Source organism: Diabrotica undecimpunctata, chromosome 7 (genome assembly GCF_040954645.1).
Source record: "Diabrotica undecimpunctata isolate CICGRU chromosome 7, icDiaUnde3, whole genome shotgun sequence".
NCBI classification, from domain to species: domain Eukaryota; kingdom Metazoa; phylum Arthropoda; class Insecta; order Coleoptera; family Chrysomelidae; genus Diabrotica; species Diabrotica undecimpunctata.
The window spans coordinates 103,832,058-103,850,097 of record NC_092809.1 but is presented as its reverse complement, the minus strand read 5'-3'; the positions used below and the strand labels follow the sequence as shown (position 1 = coordinate 103,850,097).

Genomic DNA, 18,040 nt, shown 5'->3' with positions numbered 1-18,040 from the left:
AATACCTTTATGAATCACATTTTATTTGTTTTAATTTTGCGCTGATAACAATAAATAACTTCAATTATCTTTTTGGCTTCCGTTGAGTCATTTATTTAAATTTTGGGTAATTCATTTCTTAAGCTTCTATTGTATAATAAATATAATAATTTTAATTACCCTAGATAAGCTTGTAATCTTTTCAATCAATACTTTAAATATTGGAATAATAAAAAATACGATGTATAGATATATATATATATATATATATATATATATATATATATATATATATATATATATATATATATATATATATATATATCGAGAAAAGGAGTACGACCGTCAATCCAATATAAACTAAGGAACACTCGAAGAGTGGTGGGTTTTTCGGTATGAGGTATGTAGCCCAGTCTGGTTAAAAAAAAGGTGGAAAAATGTTTCGCAGATATCTGAAGCTTTTAAGACATAGGTTGGGGATACTAGATGATGAATAGATGAAAAGATACTCCTAGTTTTACCTTGCGTTTTTTTAAGCAATAATTTATGGTCACAATTTTTTGTCTATAAATTTTTTCCCTTATATTTTAAATAAACACAATTTATGTCATTTTGTTATGTCAAGAATATCTTTATTTTCTGGTTTTTTTAATTAAAATTGATAAATAATTTACAGAGATATTTGCAAAAAAGTAGTTTTTTTGCACTAATTTATAAATTTTATTAATTTTTTTATTAACAAAATAAAATGGTATTAATACATTTAAACATCAAGAAATTACCATCTTTTAGATTTGTGCAAAATTTCCCGTCGATCAGTCAAATATTTTATAAGTTATTAAATTTGTTTATCCCTGAGGCTAATTATTTAAACTATTGAGCTTGCCCTATGCATGATGCTAGACACATTCAGCAAATTTCATAGGATTCTTTAAGACTTAGACTATCTCAGAAGTTAAATGCATATTGAGTTTTCATCGAAATTATTTACAAAATAAACGTTTGAAAAAGGGGTATGTTTTTTACTTATAAACAATTGTAATAACTTCTATATTTTTCAAGCTACAGACTTGTACGTACAACCATTGGATAGCTGGTAAAAAAGCTCACATTAAAAAATAAAAAACCTTCTATGACCAATAGGAACGAAGGTAGTGACTATTTTTAAAAAAATCATATCTCCATTGTTTATAAACATTAAGAAGTAAAATTTGCAGAAATTTTGAATGAAAATCTAAACTTTATATTGAAACTTATAGCTATAAAATTTATCTAATTTTTCGAAACGACGGTACTTTCGAAAGATCGACATAGGAAAGTGGAGAGGATATCTGTTTCAGCTCCGTTTTTTTTCGGCATCGGAACTTCAAATTGCAACACGTAGGAAAAATTTACATTATCTCGGCTTCCTTTGCAGCTACAAGCCTCTTTTTTTTATTCTGGGGTAGCTCGTCGAAATATGAATAACTACATAGTTTTCACTGGCCGGAAAATATGGGAAACTCGGAAAAATTGAGTCCATTTGAAATTCACCCTAAATACTTACTTTTTTTTAATTTGCTCGAATAGTCTGTCGCAGTATTAATAATGATGACATAATTTTCACCCCCCATAAATCTCGGAAAATCCCGGAAAATCAACATATGTTTTTTCATTTTATATTAATGATGTAATAATACTATATTTTATAAATTAAATTTCAGGTAATTATTTACACATTATATTATTATATTCCTTATATTAATTATAATTGTTTGTATTTTTATAATTAACAATATTGATTTTTATTCTATTTTTCTTACAAATATGATATAAAATATTAATCTAATCTGCCTTACTGCTTTGATAAAATAAGTCGATTTTTTCATCACTTGCCTTATTAAATTTTGCAATGTTTATTGAACTTTACTTTTTTTATTTTCTTTACATACATTGGTTTAAAAGTTAAAATTTGGTTCATTTATTCGACTTCACTGTCAGGTCTGAACCTTTTTGTTGCAGGTTGTTTGTCTTCACTTATTAAGTCAGTATTTCCATTTATTTACATATTAATGGGCGATCTTAATGCCAAGGTGGGTCAAGGTAAGGTAGGAGAACAAGTAGGAAAATATGGGCTTGGAAACAGAAATGACAGAGGAGATCGATTGATTCAATTTTGCCAAAGTGAAGACTTCGTAATAACAAATACCTTTTTCAAATTACCTCCTCGATGGTTATATACATGGACATCTCCACAACATACCAAAGAAAAAATAGTGAGAAATCAAATAGACTACATTATGATAGCAAGGAGGTATCATAATGCTGTTAAATGTACTAAGATGTACCCAGGAGCTGATATAGGCTCAGATCATAACCCGGTAGTTACTGTGATAGAGGCGAGACCAAAAAAGATTAAAAGACCACACAGAATGGCACTAGATTTAAATAAACTTAGAAACAAAAATATACGACAAGAAACAGGAGAAGAAATAAATGAAAACCTCCGTTCAGTGCAGCAACAAATTAACGATACAAACAACGTTAACCAAAAATTAAAGTACATAAATACAGCTATACAAACAGCAGGAAAGAAACATCTTACAAAAACAACAACAAAGAATAAGGGGTGGATGACACAAGATATACTAGACTTGATGGAACAAGGAAGAAAGATGAAGAATTACCCAGACAAATACAAAGAAATAAATAAACACATAAAAAAGAGAATAAAAGAAGCCAAAGAGGAGTGGATTAGAGAACAATGTGAAGAAATGGAAACCTATGAGAAAAAGTACGATGCGTTCAATATGTACAAAAAAGTAAAAGAGATAACAGGAAGCATAAAGAAATGCCAAATAGGTAAACTTAAAGACAAAGATGGAAATCTTATTGTTGATCTAGAGAATAAAATAAAAAGATGGACAGAATACCTGAATGAATTATTTAAAGACGATAGAAACAACTTAACTCAGATAATCAATGCAACTGGGCCAGACATATTGAAAGAAGAAGTAGAATACGCAATAAGAAACGCTAAAAATGGAAAAGCAAATGGACCTGATGAAATTCCTACAGAACTGTTGAAGCTTTTGAATGATAAATCCGTAACCATAATATTAAATTTTGCAGCGAGGAGCTAAAACAGTTTCCCCTCCACTTTCCTATGTCGAGCTTTCGAAAGTAACTTTGTTTCGAAAGGTTTTAAGTTTCGAAAAATTGGATGAATTTTATAGCTATAAAATTCAATATAAAGTTTAGATTTTCATTCAAAATTTGTGCAAATTTTACTTCTTAATGTTTATAAACAATCGAGATATAATTAACAAAAAAATTGTCGCTAACTTCGTTCCTATTGTTTATATTTTTTTGTGAGTTTTTTTACCAGCTATCTAATTGTTGTACGTACAAGTCTGTAGCTTGAAAAATATAGAAGTTATTACAATTGTTTATAAGTAAAAGACATACCCCTTTTTCAAACGTTTATTTTGTAAATAATTTCAATGAAAACTCAATATTCATTTAACTTCTGAGATAGTATAAGTCTTAAAGAATCCTATGAAATTTGTTAAATGTGTCTAGCATCATTCATAGGGCAACTTCAATGGTTTAAATAATTAGTCCCAGGGATAAACGAATTGAATAACTTTTAAACTATTTGACCGATCGGGGGTAAATTTCGCACAAATTTAAAGAACGGTAATTCCGCAATGTTGAAATGTATTAATAACATTTTATTTTCTTACTAAAAACATTAATTAAATTTATAAATTAGTGCCAAAAACTGCTTTTTTGCAAATATCTCCGTAAATTATTTATCGATTTTAATTGAAAAAACGGAAAAATAAAGATATTCTTGATATAAAAAAATGGTATAAATATTGTTTATTTAAAATATAAGGGAAAAAACTTATAGATAAAAAATCAAATTCTGACTATAAATTATTGTTTAAAAAAAACGCAAGGTAAAAATAGGAGTATCTTTTTATCTATTCGTCATCTAGTAACTCCTACCTATGTCTTAAAAGCTTCAGATATCTGCGAAACATTTTGCCGTGAAATCGATGATTTTTGTATAACCAGACTGGGCTAATGGGTATATATGAGACGCTGATTGAAATTCAAGCCAACAAAGGTAAGTTTAACATAAACTCCAAGTAGCCTACAATCTTTAAGCTTAAAATAAAATCACACTTTTTGAAACATTGTTTCTATTCAAAAACGGAGTACCTAAGTACAGCTTTTACACAATAGTACTAGTTTGGCCAGGGTAGTTGCCTATTATAATTATATTTCATGTTTTTTATAATTCCATTAAGTGTGTTTGTCGTTTTTTTTTAATTGTCAATATTAAATATATACATGTTTGTAATGTTTAATTAAATTCGCCAAAAATTTTATATGTATTGTCGCTATTCCTTTGACTTGTCAAAAACAAAACTATTTTTGTATATTGATTAAATAAATTCTATTCTATTCTATTCTATTTTATTCTATTTAAACAGAAATACTCAAACTCAGGAAATCCATTTGTATATTGCTTTGTCTAAAGTGCATTTGATTTTCCTCTGGAATGTTTATTATCTTACTAAAACAGTTTTGTTTAAAATTATCTCAGCTATATTTTTTATTTTAAATATTTCTTTCTACGAGGTACAGATTGTGGGCAAATCGATTTTTTTCGTTTTTTAGCGGTATAGAGTATGAATAAATAAATTTATTTATAACAAAACTAAAGCATCTTTGCGATTTAGTAATGCGCTTTTAGGTGTCACTATTCGAATGAGATCGGATTTAGAAAAAAATGAAGAAAATTTCTTCATTGGAAGCCGAAAAAATACATTTTTTCACGTATACCGAATTTGAACTTTGAAATTCAATTTTCTTCAACCTAATTTATTTAGTATTTTTCACCCAAAAGACCGATAGTTTTTGATAATAAACTTTGACCGGTTGTATTTCAGGACCCACTTCTCGTAATTCAACTTTTTTCTTTTAAAGAAGCGTCTTGTCGAGTCCTTTCCAACGCCGTTTTTTGAATTTAATTTCTTCTTCTTCTTCTTAAAGTGCCTATCCGTTCCGGACGTTGGCGATCATCACGGCTATCTTCACTTTGCTTATTTCAGCGCGGAACAGTTCAGTGGTAGTCGTGTTATACCACTTTCGCAAATTTTGAAGCCAGGAAATGCGTCTTCTTCCTGGTCCTCTCTTACCATTTACTTTCCCTTGGAGAATCAGCTGGAGAAGGCCGTAACGTTCTTGATTTCTCATTACATGACCTAGATATTCCAACTTTTTAGTTTTGACGGTCATGAGAATTTCACATTCTTTCCCCATTCTACGCAGGACCTCCACATTAGTAACTCTGTCAACCCAGGATATACGTAAGATGCGCCTATAACACCACATTTCGAAAGCTTCGAGCCGATTCATAAATGCAACAGTCAGTGTCCATGCTTCCATTCCGTAGAGCAGAACTGTGAATATGTAGCAGTTCAATAGACGGCATTTTGTTTTTAATGATATGTCTCGACTGTTGAAAATAGTTCTCATTCTAACGAATGCTGCTTTTGCTTTTATTATTCGCTGTTTAATTTCTGTTGAGTGGTCCCATTGGCTATTTAAATTGGTGCCTAGATATGTACATTGCTCGACTCTTTCGATATTCTGTTGGTTGATTGTAAGTTGAGCGTTTAGTATTGGTTTTTTACTAATTGTCATAAATTTGGTTTTCTTTATGTTAAGAGCTAGTCCGTATCTGTTGCTGACTTCTGTTATGCGATTTGTTAATATCTGTAAGTCATTCAGATTATCGGCAAAAACTATAGTGTCATCTGCATATCTAATGTTATTCAACCATTCACCGTTTATTAGTATTCCTTTCGCACAACCGTCTAAAGCTTCCTTAAATACCCATTCAGAATAAATATTGAACAACAATGGAGACAAAATACAGCCCTGTCGTACTCCACGTTCTATTGCAATTTTATCAGTTAACTGGTCTTCTATTTTGATTTTGGCCGTTTGATTGTAGTAAATGTTTCTAATAATTCTAAGATCTTTGTTGTCAATTCCAATTTCTTGCATTAGAGTCATTAATTCGTCATGTTTTACTCTGTCAAATGCCTTCTGGTAATCTATAAAGCATACGTATATATCACAATTCACATCCCTGCATCTCTGAAATAGCACCTGTACAGCAAAAAGGGCCTCCCGTGTTCCTAGAGCATCACGAAATCCGAATTGTGTTCTTGTTAGTTGTTCCTCACATTTTGTATATATTCTTTTGTGGATGACCTTTAGAAATGTTTTAAGTAAATGGCTCATAAGGCTTATAATTCTATAGTCCTCGCACTTTCTCGCATTGGGTTTTTTGGAAGATTTATAAAAGTTGACACTAACCACTCTTGGGGAACCACGCCCGTATCATATATACTGTTAAATATATTTGTCAACCATTTTATGCCATCATAGTCCATAAGTTTTAAGAATTCTGAGTGAAAATTATCAGGGCCTACTGCTTTACCATCTTTGGTGCTTTTGATGGCATATTTTACTTCTTCGACTGTAAATGGTGGTCCAGATTCGCAATTGGTGTTTGTTGTAATACCAGTGTTACTTCGTATATCTTCAAAAGTTTTTTCCACGTATTTGATCCAAATATCTCTTTTATGCTCTATTTCCAGTACTATGTTTCCCTGATTATCTGTCAGGAATCCAGTGTTCTTGTGTTTATATAAGCCTGCCGCTTCTTTAATCTTTTTATGGAGGTTAAATGAATCATGTTTTTGTTTTAATGACTATCTCTGTACACTTCGAGCTAAACCAATTTTCTTTTGCTATTTTAATAGCCCTTTTTATTTCGTTATTTATGTTGTTGTAGTAATTCTTATTATCTTTAGCGTTTCTTCTGTCTTCCATCATACATAGAATCTCCTCCGTCATCCATTCCTTTTTATTTGTTCTTTCAGGTTTTAAGTATTTTTCTGTTATTTCTTGACTTACTTTGTGCAAATTTTCTAGTTCTACATCTGTGTTATCTGTTTCTGTACGGGCCCATGGTTTTTCTGTACGAGCCCACGTTTTTTCTTTTAGGCGTTTTTGTACCTTTTCTTTTACTGTTTTATTTTTCAGTTGGTTAATATCGTACTTCATAATTTTTGGTCTTTGAACTTTCTTTAAACTAAGTTTCATTTTGGTGATAAGTGGATTGTGGTCCGAATTTATGTCGGATCCCGGGTACGCTTTAACAGATGTTATAGAGTTTCTAAATCGTTTGTTAATAAGAATATAGTCTATTTGATTTCGTACTGTGTGATCTGGAGTATCCTGGGGATATTTCCACGTATATAGTCGTCTTGGAGGAAGATCATAAAAGGTGTTTGTCACTACGAGCTGTTCTTCAGTTGCAAATTCAATCAAACGGTCTCCGCGTTCATTACGTTCCCCTAGACCAAAGGATCCCACTAAATTTCCACTTTGTCCTTTGCCAACTTTGACATTAAAGTCTCCCATTATTAGTATTATTTCGTTTTTCCGAATCCTTTTGACAATATTAGTAAGGTCATTGTAAAATTCTTCTATGATTTCTTCTGGGGCGTCCGCTGTAGGAGCGTATACTTGAATAATGTTTGTTTTTATGGGAGTTGTGTTTAGCTGAACTAAGAGCATCCTTTCTGATACAGGTACAAAGTGACTGACACAATTGGCGATTTTATTATTCATAATTAGGCCCACTCCATTTATATGTTCGTTCTTAAGATTTCCTGAGTAAAATATTTTGTGATCTTTGATAACTCGGTATCCCGTATCTGTCCAGCGCATTTCGCTTATTCCCATAATATTAATCGAGAGTCTTTCCATGTCTTGAATGGCATTATAGATTTTTCCCGCCTCGTACATTGTTCTAACGTTCCATGTACCTATCTTTATGGCTGTTCGCAATACTCTTAGAGATCCATCATCTAGAATGTAGTTTGGTTCGTGAGGATTTCTCTTGATAACGACCTGGAAGGCCTCACGGTTTGAGCTAGATTTACCTTCCCTGCCGGATCTTGAATTCCGATTTTCATGATCAGTAGTCGGAATCTTAAAGTTTTTTATCACCATGATAATTGTACTAGAGATACTTACAAGAAGTCTTTAATGCAGTGGGTTCTCCTTGCCTTCTGCATCCTTATGCCGTTCACTAAAAGTCTTAGTTCCTCCGCCTTCGAAGCCGATTTCTCAAACTCCAGGACAAAAGAGTGTCCTAAGATCGCAGTATCACAGCCGCTTAACTCATGATGTGAGTGTCGCCTGTGAGTATCTGGAATTAAGCCTACAGGATTTTTACTTCCCACAGCCTTAATCCAGTAATGACATTACTGCTGCCTAATGTCATATCCTCAGTTGATCCGCGGGTACTTATTTGGCAATGCCTTATTCGTACCTGTCCTGCATATCTGCAGGAACTTTCCCTATCAGCCATATGGGACGTGCCGTGTCGAGGTTGAGGATATCCCCCGCCCAGTCTGTCTTCCTTGAAGTACAGAAGAGCCCCTACTCAGTTCGGAGCTCCTCCTCCACGAAAGCGGAGACCGGCCACGAATTTAATTTAAGCAAACAATTGTTTATAATTTCAAAACATTCCTGACGCTGCCCAAATAATCCGATTTCAATTCCGTAAATACGTTAGATAAGTAGTGTTTTTTTATGAGTAAAAAAAAAATTGCAAACTTACCTAATATATGTTCTAGTTGTTGTTAAAGTGCAAGATTTTAAAAAATTTCCATTCTTTAAAAAAAATTGATTGCAAAATTATTATGCAACATCTATTTGATCGATTTTAATTAAATTTGGCAGACTATTTTATTATGTTATATATGTTTTCTAAACGAATGATTAAGATCCTAAATGCAATATAAGTGGTTGAAAAACATTGAATAAGAAAAGACTTTTTTTTTACAAACTCGCATCAACCTGTAAGGCTATTAGCGAAAAAAGAAAAAGTGTTAACAATAATTGAACAGTATAACAATTAAATTTTGTATAAATAGTTTATTGCTTTTAGATATTGCATAATCACTTTAGCACCGCACTTTAAGAATAGTTCTCTCAAATTCTCCGGGATTCCGAATTTACATCTTTCCGCACTGTGTAACGGGCACTCCACTAGAAGGTGTTTTATTGTTAGCGGGGTCTCGCAAGCATAACACTCCGGTTGTGGATCCCTTGTCATCGGATGTCCATGCGTAAGGCGACTATAACCAAGCCGCAGTCGTGTGATGATAACCTGAGAAAAACGATTGGTGGAACTATCAGACCATGGTTGAAATATTGGTTTTATCTCAAGTAATTTTGCCTGTTTTTTTACACCATCTGCTATTCCATATGTTGACTATTTTGCTGTGAAAATATGATTTGAGATCTGTCGCTTGAATTTTTGGATATAATTCAATAGTTGTGTCCTCTAAGGCTTCTCGTGCATATTTATCCGCCAGATCGTTTCCCGTGATTCCAACATGAGATGGCACCCACAGGAAAGCAATGTTTCTGTGGATTAGATTATGCAATTCTTGTCTAATGAGTTTGGCCACAGGATGGGAAGAATAGATTTTTGAGATGATTTCTAGAGAACTTAGTGAGTCAGTAATTATTAAGAAGTTAGTTTCAGGACATTTTGTAACATGACATACGGCTTTATATATTGCAAAGAATTCTCCTGTTAAAATAGTATTAGTCTCCGCTAGTTTATATTTCTTTATTTCATCCTTTGTTACAAAGGCAGATGCTACACAACGTTCTGTTTTAGATCGCTTTCTTTCTTATTTTCTGATAATAGATCCAAATTTATATGAGGAGAAGACATTAGCCAAGGAGGGGAAGTTGGCATCTTGCTAGGATAGATTTCGGGGACTTTAATGTTTAATTCATTTATGATTCCGTAAAAGGGAATATGGGTTTTTGCGTGCTGGATATTCGAGCAGCGAATGGTTTGGTGATATTGTAAATAGTACCGCTTCGATGCAGATGAGAGCATTAATTCCTGTCTTCTTAAATCTAATGTTAGTTCACCGAGTTCGGTCTGAAGACTTAAGATAGGGGTTGTTCTAAATGCACCGCTTATTATTCTAAGAGCGTTATTTTGAATAGTGTCTAAAACTTTTAAAGTTATTGTTGAAGCAGACGAGTGAGCGTGGCATCCATAATCGATCTTACAGCTTATTAAATTTTTATACAGTTCGTACCAGAAAGACATTTCAAAAGGTTTAGTCTTGTTTGACATATAGCTGATATATATTTGATGTGGTCCTTCCAGGTTAGAGCTTGATCAAATATTAGGCCTAGATATTTAATTGTATTTACATATTCAAGTGTCTGACCCCCAAGTTTTAAAGTAGGTATTTCTTTTATCTGTTTTAATCTCTTTGAGAATATGATGCAACGAGTTTTAGATGAAGCACATTGAAAACCACTCCTTTTAGACCATGCTATAAATTTATCGAGTTAATCTTGTAACAATTTGGCCATACTCTGTATATTGTTTCCATTTATGAATATTATAAGATCATCCGCGTACAATCTCGCTCGAATGGGTTTGTTCATTGATTTGATTATATCATTGATAGCTATAAGGAAAAGCGTCGGGCTGATTACCGAGCCTTGGGGTGTACCATTTGTTTGATATTTCACATTAGATAGAAGTCCGTTTACATTTACCTTGAAATTTCTATTAAGGAGAAAATTTTTCATAAAAGCAAGTATATTTCCTTGATAGCCCCATGATTCCAGTGTTGAAATTATCTTGTGATGCCAAGCCATATCAAATGCTTTGTGCAAATCAAAATAAATTTCAATACATTTTTGGTTGTTGTAGAATGCGTTATTAATATGCGATTCTATATCTACTAAATTATCGGTAGTCGATCTTAAAGGACGAAATCCAGATTGTTCAATAATCAGTTGGTTATTTTCTTCCAGACACCACAATTAACGTTTAGTTATAATTTTTTCTAAAAGCTTACACATTACACAAGTTAGAGACACTGGACGATAAGAATCTGCTTTGTTTTGTGGCTTATTAGATTTTAATATGGGAATAGTTATGGCTGTTTTCCATAAATTGGGAAATTTATGTTTTAGAGATGTGTCCTTTAAAGAATCTACCATCTCTCTTAGTTCTCTGATTGTGATAAGTGCATTTATAGGTTCATTATTGTTTACTACGTTAATAGGGATAGTTTCTTTTTGTTCTTTGTATGTTAAGAAATCTTTATCATGGTTAGAATTTATGGATGTTAACTTGAATGTTTCCGCTATTTTTTCTACGATTTCTGCATGGTTTGTTATTGACGATTTATTTTCTACTTCTAAGGAATCGATTCCTTGATGTGAGCTAGTGCCTGTTATATTTTTTATTTTCCTTCATATGTTTGTTAAGGATGTGTAATTATTGATCCTTTCTACATATTTTATCCAGGATTGTCTTTTAGATCTTGTGGTAATCAGTTTGGCTCTAGCCCTACTTTTTTTAAGATTAATTAAGTTTTCTAGGCTTTTGTACCGTTTGTACTTTTGAACAGCTTTCTTACTTTCCTTATTCTTTACAATCTTCATTCCACCAGGGAGTTACTTTATCTCTTTAAATATACTGTGTTTTACCTATCGCTTCTAGAGCTGCTTCCGTTATGGATTTATTGAACTGTAGAATTATTTCGTCTATTGAATTTTCTAAGCAAATTTTTGATGGTTCGTTACGGATAATTTCTTGAAAACTGCGCCAATCAGCTTTATTTAGCCTCCATTTCGATCAGGTGTAACTAGCGTAGGTTTCATCGAGTGTTTTTCTATTAAAATTGGGAAGTGATCACTCCCATATAAATCTTTTTCTACATACCAATTGTGATTTAATTGAAGAGTTGGCGTACAGAGTATATCTATTGAAGAAAATGTCCCTGCCGATAAATTTAAGTGTGTGCTGCTACCATCATTTATTATTTGCAAGGTTTAATGTGTTTATGATCTTTTCAATCGATTTTCCAGTGTGTGTAGTTTTAAAGGAACCCCAGTTAGTATTGTGTCCATTTAGATCTCCCAAAATGAATTTAGGATTAGGAACCTGATTTATTAAGTTTACAAGATCTTGTTCTTCTAGGTTATAATTTGGAGGTATATATATATATTACATACTATTGATCTTTTGTGTAGTGCCAATTTCTACAGCTACAGCATCGAGATTTGTGATTAATGGAATTTCTTTGGATATTATTTGTTCCTTTACATATATTGCAACTCCACCTGATGCGTGTTTTGCATTATCTCTGTTTTTAAAATATGAATTGAAGGACTTTAGATTCATGCACGTGGAATATTTAAAATTAGTTTCTTGAAGACAAATAATTTGTGGTGTGTATTGATTGATTAATAGTTGTAACATAGGTAAACGAGTTTGATATTCCACTGTAAAATATTTTATTATACCTAAATTATTATATATTGATTAAGCGAAAGAAAAAAAATTAGGGTTAACAAGTGGATGTATCACTTTCAGTATCCAAAATGGCTAAATCAAGTTGTACAGCCAATTTTTTCCTCAATTTTGTGCAGCGATATTTTGTTGTTCTTCCAACATATTAATAAGAGCTACGGTGTCTGAAATATAATCATTCGCAATCGTTAGTACATCAGAGCATCCATAGCAATTTTCAAGTAGACTTTCAATTTGCTGACTGTTAAGACAAAAGGAAGGAGAGTGTTTATCTATATATGTTTTAATATTGTCTGAAAACTTTATGTTTTGTTCCAGTTATTTTTCTGTTTTGCTCTTTTTTTTCTGTTTTAAAGTTGGAATTTTTAATTGGACATCCTTAGAAGTAGGAGATGAAACAGCAGAAGCAGTACGTTTATGTAAAATATTTTGTGTTAAGGAAAGATCAGACTTTGTATTGTCATCCAAGGCGATTTCGATTATCTCAGAATTCATAGGGGTATTGATAGGCTGAGAGAGGGGTGGATTTGACAGTTCTGGATTTTGGGTCGAAGATGACTCAAACATATATGGGAGTAAGTTTTGATTTATTTGCGAGCTGTGTGCGTTGGCGGATTGTAAGCTGTTGGAAGAAGAAGTTGTAGTGATTCCAGCAATAGGAGTTTTGTGAAGTTAGGGTAAGTGATATGCTACCTGATTGAGTATTGCTTACTGTAGGTATTATATTCAAAGTTGGTGAAACAGAAACAGTACTTTGTGAAGCATTATGTCCTGCTTGCTTGCATTTGAAACAATTATGGCTGTCTAATGTTAAAAATAACCTGCTTACAACTCCATCTTGTTCTATTTCAATAAATTAAGGAATGTGAGTATTTATAGGAGGAGAAATGTAGATTTGTCTTCTAAAACTTAATATGTGGCTGTATGCCGGATCAGTAGCTCCAATTCTCAGTGGAGTCATTGGCGATAGCAGTGTTAAACCTAAGTTTTGTAAATGTCGTGTAATATCTTCATTAGGAATTGTGGGGCTTACATTAGATACTAGCAATCTTTCTGATGGTGTAATTAGTCGCCGAGCAACTAGACGAGTGTTGTTAATTGTGATGGCTTTATTATTTTTAAGAAGATCGTCGACAATTTTTTTATCTCTCAAATATATGCAAACTCGATTGTTAGATATACGTGAACAATATATTATATTTTGTGGGTTAACTATTGGTCCAATCTGTAAGAGATTGTCTTGAATTTTGCAACCTTTTATCGATGGGAAAACTATCGCTTGATCTCTATTGGGTAATGGAGTGGATTTTTTAACTAACGCAGCTGAGTATGATTTAACCGTGCTGTTGACATTCTTTAAAGTAATATTGACATTTGAAGAATTTTGAGTAAGGTTATCCATTTTTTGCTTTCTTTCGGAGTTTCTTCCAAAACATTTAAACTAAGTCCGCCTCTGGCGATGAAAACACAGACGATAATTTGAGAAAAAAAAACAACCAGTTGGTAGAAAGATAAGCACTCACAACAGGTGAATGGAAAGATATTGATTTTTTGTGGATGTTATTAATATTATGATGTAAATTAAATGCTCACAAATGATGTGTGATGTACTATTTTAACACTTCACCACTTTTTTCCCAAAAATTTGTTCTAATATTATAGTTAAAATCTCATTAATAATAAAAATCAATTACTACGAAATGATAACAACGTGTTTACTCTTCCAATATTCGAGTGAGACCGCCAAGAAAAGACTTATTTCCCCTCTTTTTTGTATTTATTGCTATTTTGCAGCAAAAATAATAAATAAAAACATTTTTAACCAGCCGTATCTTACAGAAAAGTCAATTGTCGCTATTTTATTTCATTGCGACTTTGCTCCAAAATGAATTGTTTTAAAGTTATAAGTAAGAAAGAAGAAAAAAATCGATTTTTTAGTAAGATTTAAATATTTTAATTTTTTTTTAATATTTCCGACCTATTTTAGAGGAAAAATAAGTCAATTTTTATTACGGAAGTTATCACATAGCTTTTTTTCAAAAATACAAAAATTCCACCTGCCACTTCCACCTCAAAACATATCTGCCCTAGCCTTTATCATAATGAAATGTTTTGAAAAAATAAAATATAGGGTTGTACATTTAAAAAATATGAAGAAATTGTAATTTTCTTTTGTAGTTCACCCTGAGTATTGGTAAACGATTTCTGTTAAACTTAGTTTAATAACTAGAGCATATTGTTTACCTTATTATATAGAATGAATACTTATTTATGATTTCTGAGACCATGAAATGAACCTTATTCCATATTACCTTCTTTTATAAATTTCAATTAGAGCCAAAAAAATATATCCCACCACGTTTGAAAACTCATTGATAAACAGTGGGGAGCGACTACAACGAAGTATAGCACAGAAGCCGTAGAACATATGTCTATGATAGAATTAGCTCTTCTGTTAACATGTAACAGAATATTTAGTCCACGGGATAGAAAGAGAGAAGGTGAATATTTATTCTACCGGACAGAAAGAGAGAGGGTGCCAACCATTTTTTGAAGAAAAAATGATAAAAAAGAAACTAAAGGTTAAGTGAACTGAATTTAACTGAATTAATAAATTAATAAAGATGTGCATCAGTTTGATAATTATTTATGTTTAACAATATTGTTTTTTTAACATTAACTACGTGTTTTTTTTTCAGGGGAAATAAGGTGGACTTAAAATGTTTTATACTTTTGTTAATATCTATTACAATATTGATATTTGTATATCAACAAGATAATATGTTTTCCCGAACCGAAATTGTCGAAAATATTAGTATAGAAGAACCAAAATTGACATTAGTAGAGGAAACTTCCAATGGAGTATTTACTATAAACACCCCTGGCTGTACAATTCCATATCTGCATCCTTATGATAAAAGTATTTTAGATTACGTAGAGCAGCCAGGAAAATATGTTTGTAATAATGGTACACCAGCATTATTTGAATCGAATATGGAATCTATAAAAATTATAGAGGAGTCATTACCCTTCTATAAGGTAACCAATATAAGTGATCTGAAATGCTGCTACAAAGCATTCTGGAGAGAAGATCCTCGTAGTACGCAAGACAATAAAATAAGCTACAGTAAAACTTGTCAAATATTTGTTAACAAAACTGACATAAAAGAAGAGTTTATAAAAGTTACTTGTAACTACAATAATCGTTTAATTTATACTGATCTGTTTGCTTCTGTTCCCGTGAAGAACCTATCAGACAACCTAAAAGAAGATCTAGATAAAAACGGGTCCTCTTTAAATATTTTAGTGCTAGGCTTAGATGCTGTTTCAAGATTAAATTTTCAGAGACAGATGCCGAAGACTTTAAATTATTTGAAGCAACTTGGGGCGGTAGAAATGCTAGGATATAATAAAGTTGATGATAATACGTTTCCCAATGTAATTCCAGCATTAACAGGAAAGCTTGTAAAGGAAATTGAGAAAAGTTGTTGGCCAAATAAAAATCACCACTTTGATGATTGTCCGTTCGTATGGAAGAGCTATAAACAAAAAGGTAATATTGGTTTTCAATCGAATAGGTTAACAAGTTAATTTTAGACTTAAAGTGGAGTTGGGTGGTGCCTGTAGACGCATATCTGCGTTTTTGATGTAAAACGCAGATATGCTGTATATATATATATATATATACAGCAATGGAAAAAAATATATCTCAATGTAGGGCATTAAGATAACGCAAAGAATTGAGAAAAAATATTATATAGACTTGTATGTCCTAGAGAATAACATGTAACCACATGTCTGTGATAGACCCGTAAGCACTGTGAGCAGTCTTGTCTGTAGATTGTTGCCGAAAGAACGTTTTTTTAGATCTTCTTATTCTTCTGATGGCGCTACAACCCTTTGTGAGTCTTGGCCTGCTTAACAATGTTCTTCCATTCTGCCCTGTAAGATACTTTCCTTCGCCACTGCCTGATGTTCATGGTTTTAAGATCCCTCTCTACGTCGTCTATCCATCTTTTACGGGGCCTTCCTCTTGTTCTGTTTCCTTGGGGCTTCCATCTCTGGACTACTTTTACAGCTCGATTATCTGGCATTCTTTCTAGGTGACCAAGCCAGTTTAGTGTTTGTGACGTTTTTTTAGATGGTCTGGGGAAATATTTAAAAGATGTGATTACAAGATTTAAAAGCAGGTTCATATCTTAGATTAAATCCACAGTTTCTTTAATATCAATTCATAAACAATAATGTAATAAATTTTTAACGACATAAGTTAAAACAGTTTATTCTAAAAAATAACAATTTTATAATTTTAATTAAAACTATTTTAAATTAAATTTTCAAAAAGTATCCACGTTCAGCCAAGCAGTAGCCCGATCTATTATATAATTGCCTTCAGGTGTTCGACAAATTTTCGGGTGTTATGCTTTGAAAGACCTGAATGATTTTTTGACGTAATTCGTCTAATTTTCCGGCACGTTCATGCTTATGTCAGTAAATTTGTTGCTTCACATAACCCCTTTACCAAAAAGACCAAAGGTGCAAGATCAGAATAGCGAGGTGGTACTTTTATGGTACCTTTTGTACAAATAACTCTATCTGGATACGTAATATTTAAAAAATCCCTTCCGTGCATTATGAGCTGGACAGCCGTCTTGCTGCAACTAAATGTCATCAATATTAATAGGTAATGCTCAAACTGTTGGAATTATGTGATTTCTTAGGAGATCTAGGTATTTACGACACAAAGTGTTGAAACCCACAAGGAAAAAAGGGCCAATTACGTTGTCACCCAAAATACCAGCCCAGAAGTTGACTTTTTAACGGTATTGTGTATTGTAAAGAACACTTATGTGCCTATTTTCTGTAGAGTACCCTACGGTAACAGATGGACTGCGATGACAAGTTAAAGAAAAAAAAGAATCATCTCTGTAAACAAGATTTTTTCATGAAATCTTTGTCACGGTTAGTACGTTCCGCTCGTTAGTTACGAGCCGCAAGAGAGCTTTAAATTACATTTTTTGGCGCATTTGTTTTCTAGTGCAAATTTGACTAGATTTTTGATAGTTGTAGCCTCCCCTTTTTTTAAACTCACAGGCCGCCACTGGCAAACACCGGCGCGTTAAATATACAGGATTTGCAGACGCTATGAAAGTATAGTCAAAAATATGTATGAAGTTATAGCAGACACCCATATCTGCTGTGGCACTCAACCTGTTTAATATGGAATTTTTGTTCTCAACAAAGACGAAATGTTAAGTCGACTTTACACTACATGATTTATCATGTGAGAGTCCGGCACTGATATCGAATAAGCACACAATGCTTTTTGATCGTTCCTGACAAATTAGTAAATTTAACTTATAAAAACCAATCATAGAATTCTTACACTACGTTAATATTAAGTATAATAGTATTAATTCAGTGTGTATATTTCTCTATTAATAAGTAATTCATAACCAAAGAATTTTATAAAACCATAAATAAATAACACCAGTCATTGATCGACACCAGTTTTTTGTTGTTAAAGACAATTACCAAAACCCGAAGCGGAACAGGTCCGTACTTAGGAAAATCAAATGGTGTTGAGAAATGGAATTTGACGTCACTAATCAT

General features: G+C 32.4%; 1 protein-coding gene across 1 annotated transcript in view; it reads left to right on the top strand.

Moving 5' to 3' along the window:
- Nucleotides 1–18,040, top strand: part of LOC140445682 (uncharacterized) — a 31,752-nt gene that overhangs the window by 7,143 nt on the left and 6,569 nt on the right. Inside the window, exon 2 of the mRNA XM_072537928.1 lies at nucleotides 15,127–15,980. Coding sequence (XP_072394029.1) covers nucleotides 15,127–15,980 — 854 coding nt within the window. The remainder of the gene's footprint in view (nucleotides 1–15,126; nucleotides 15,981–18,040) is intronic.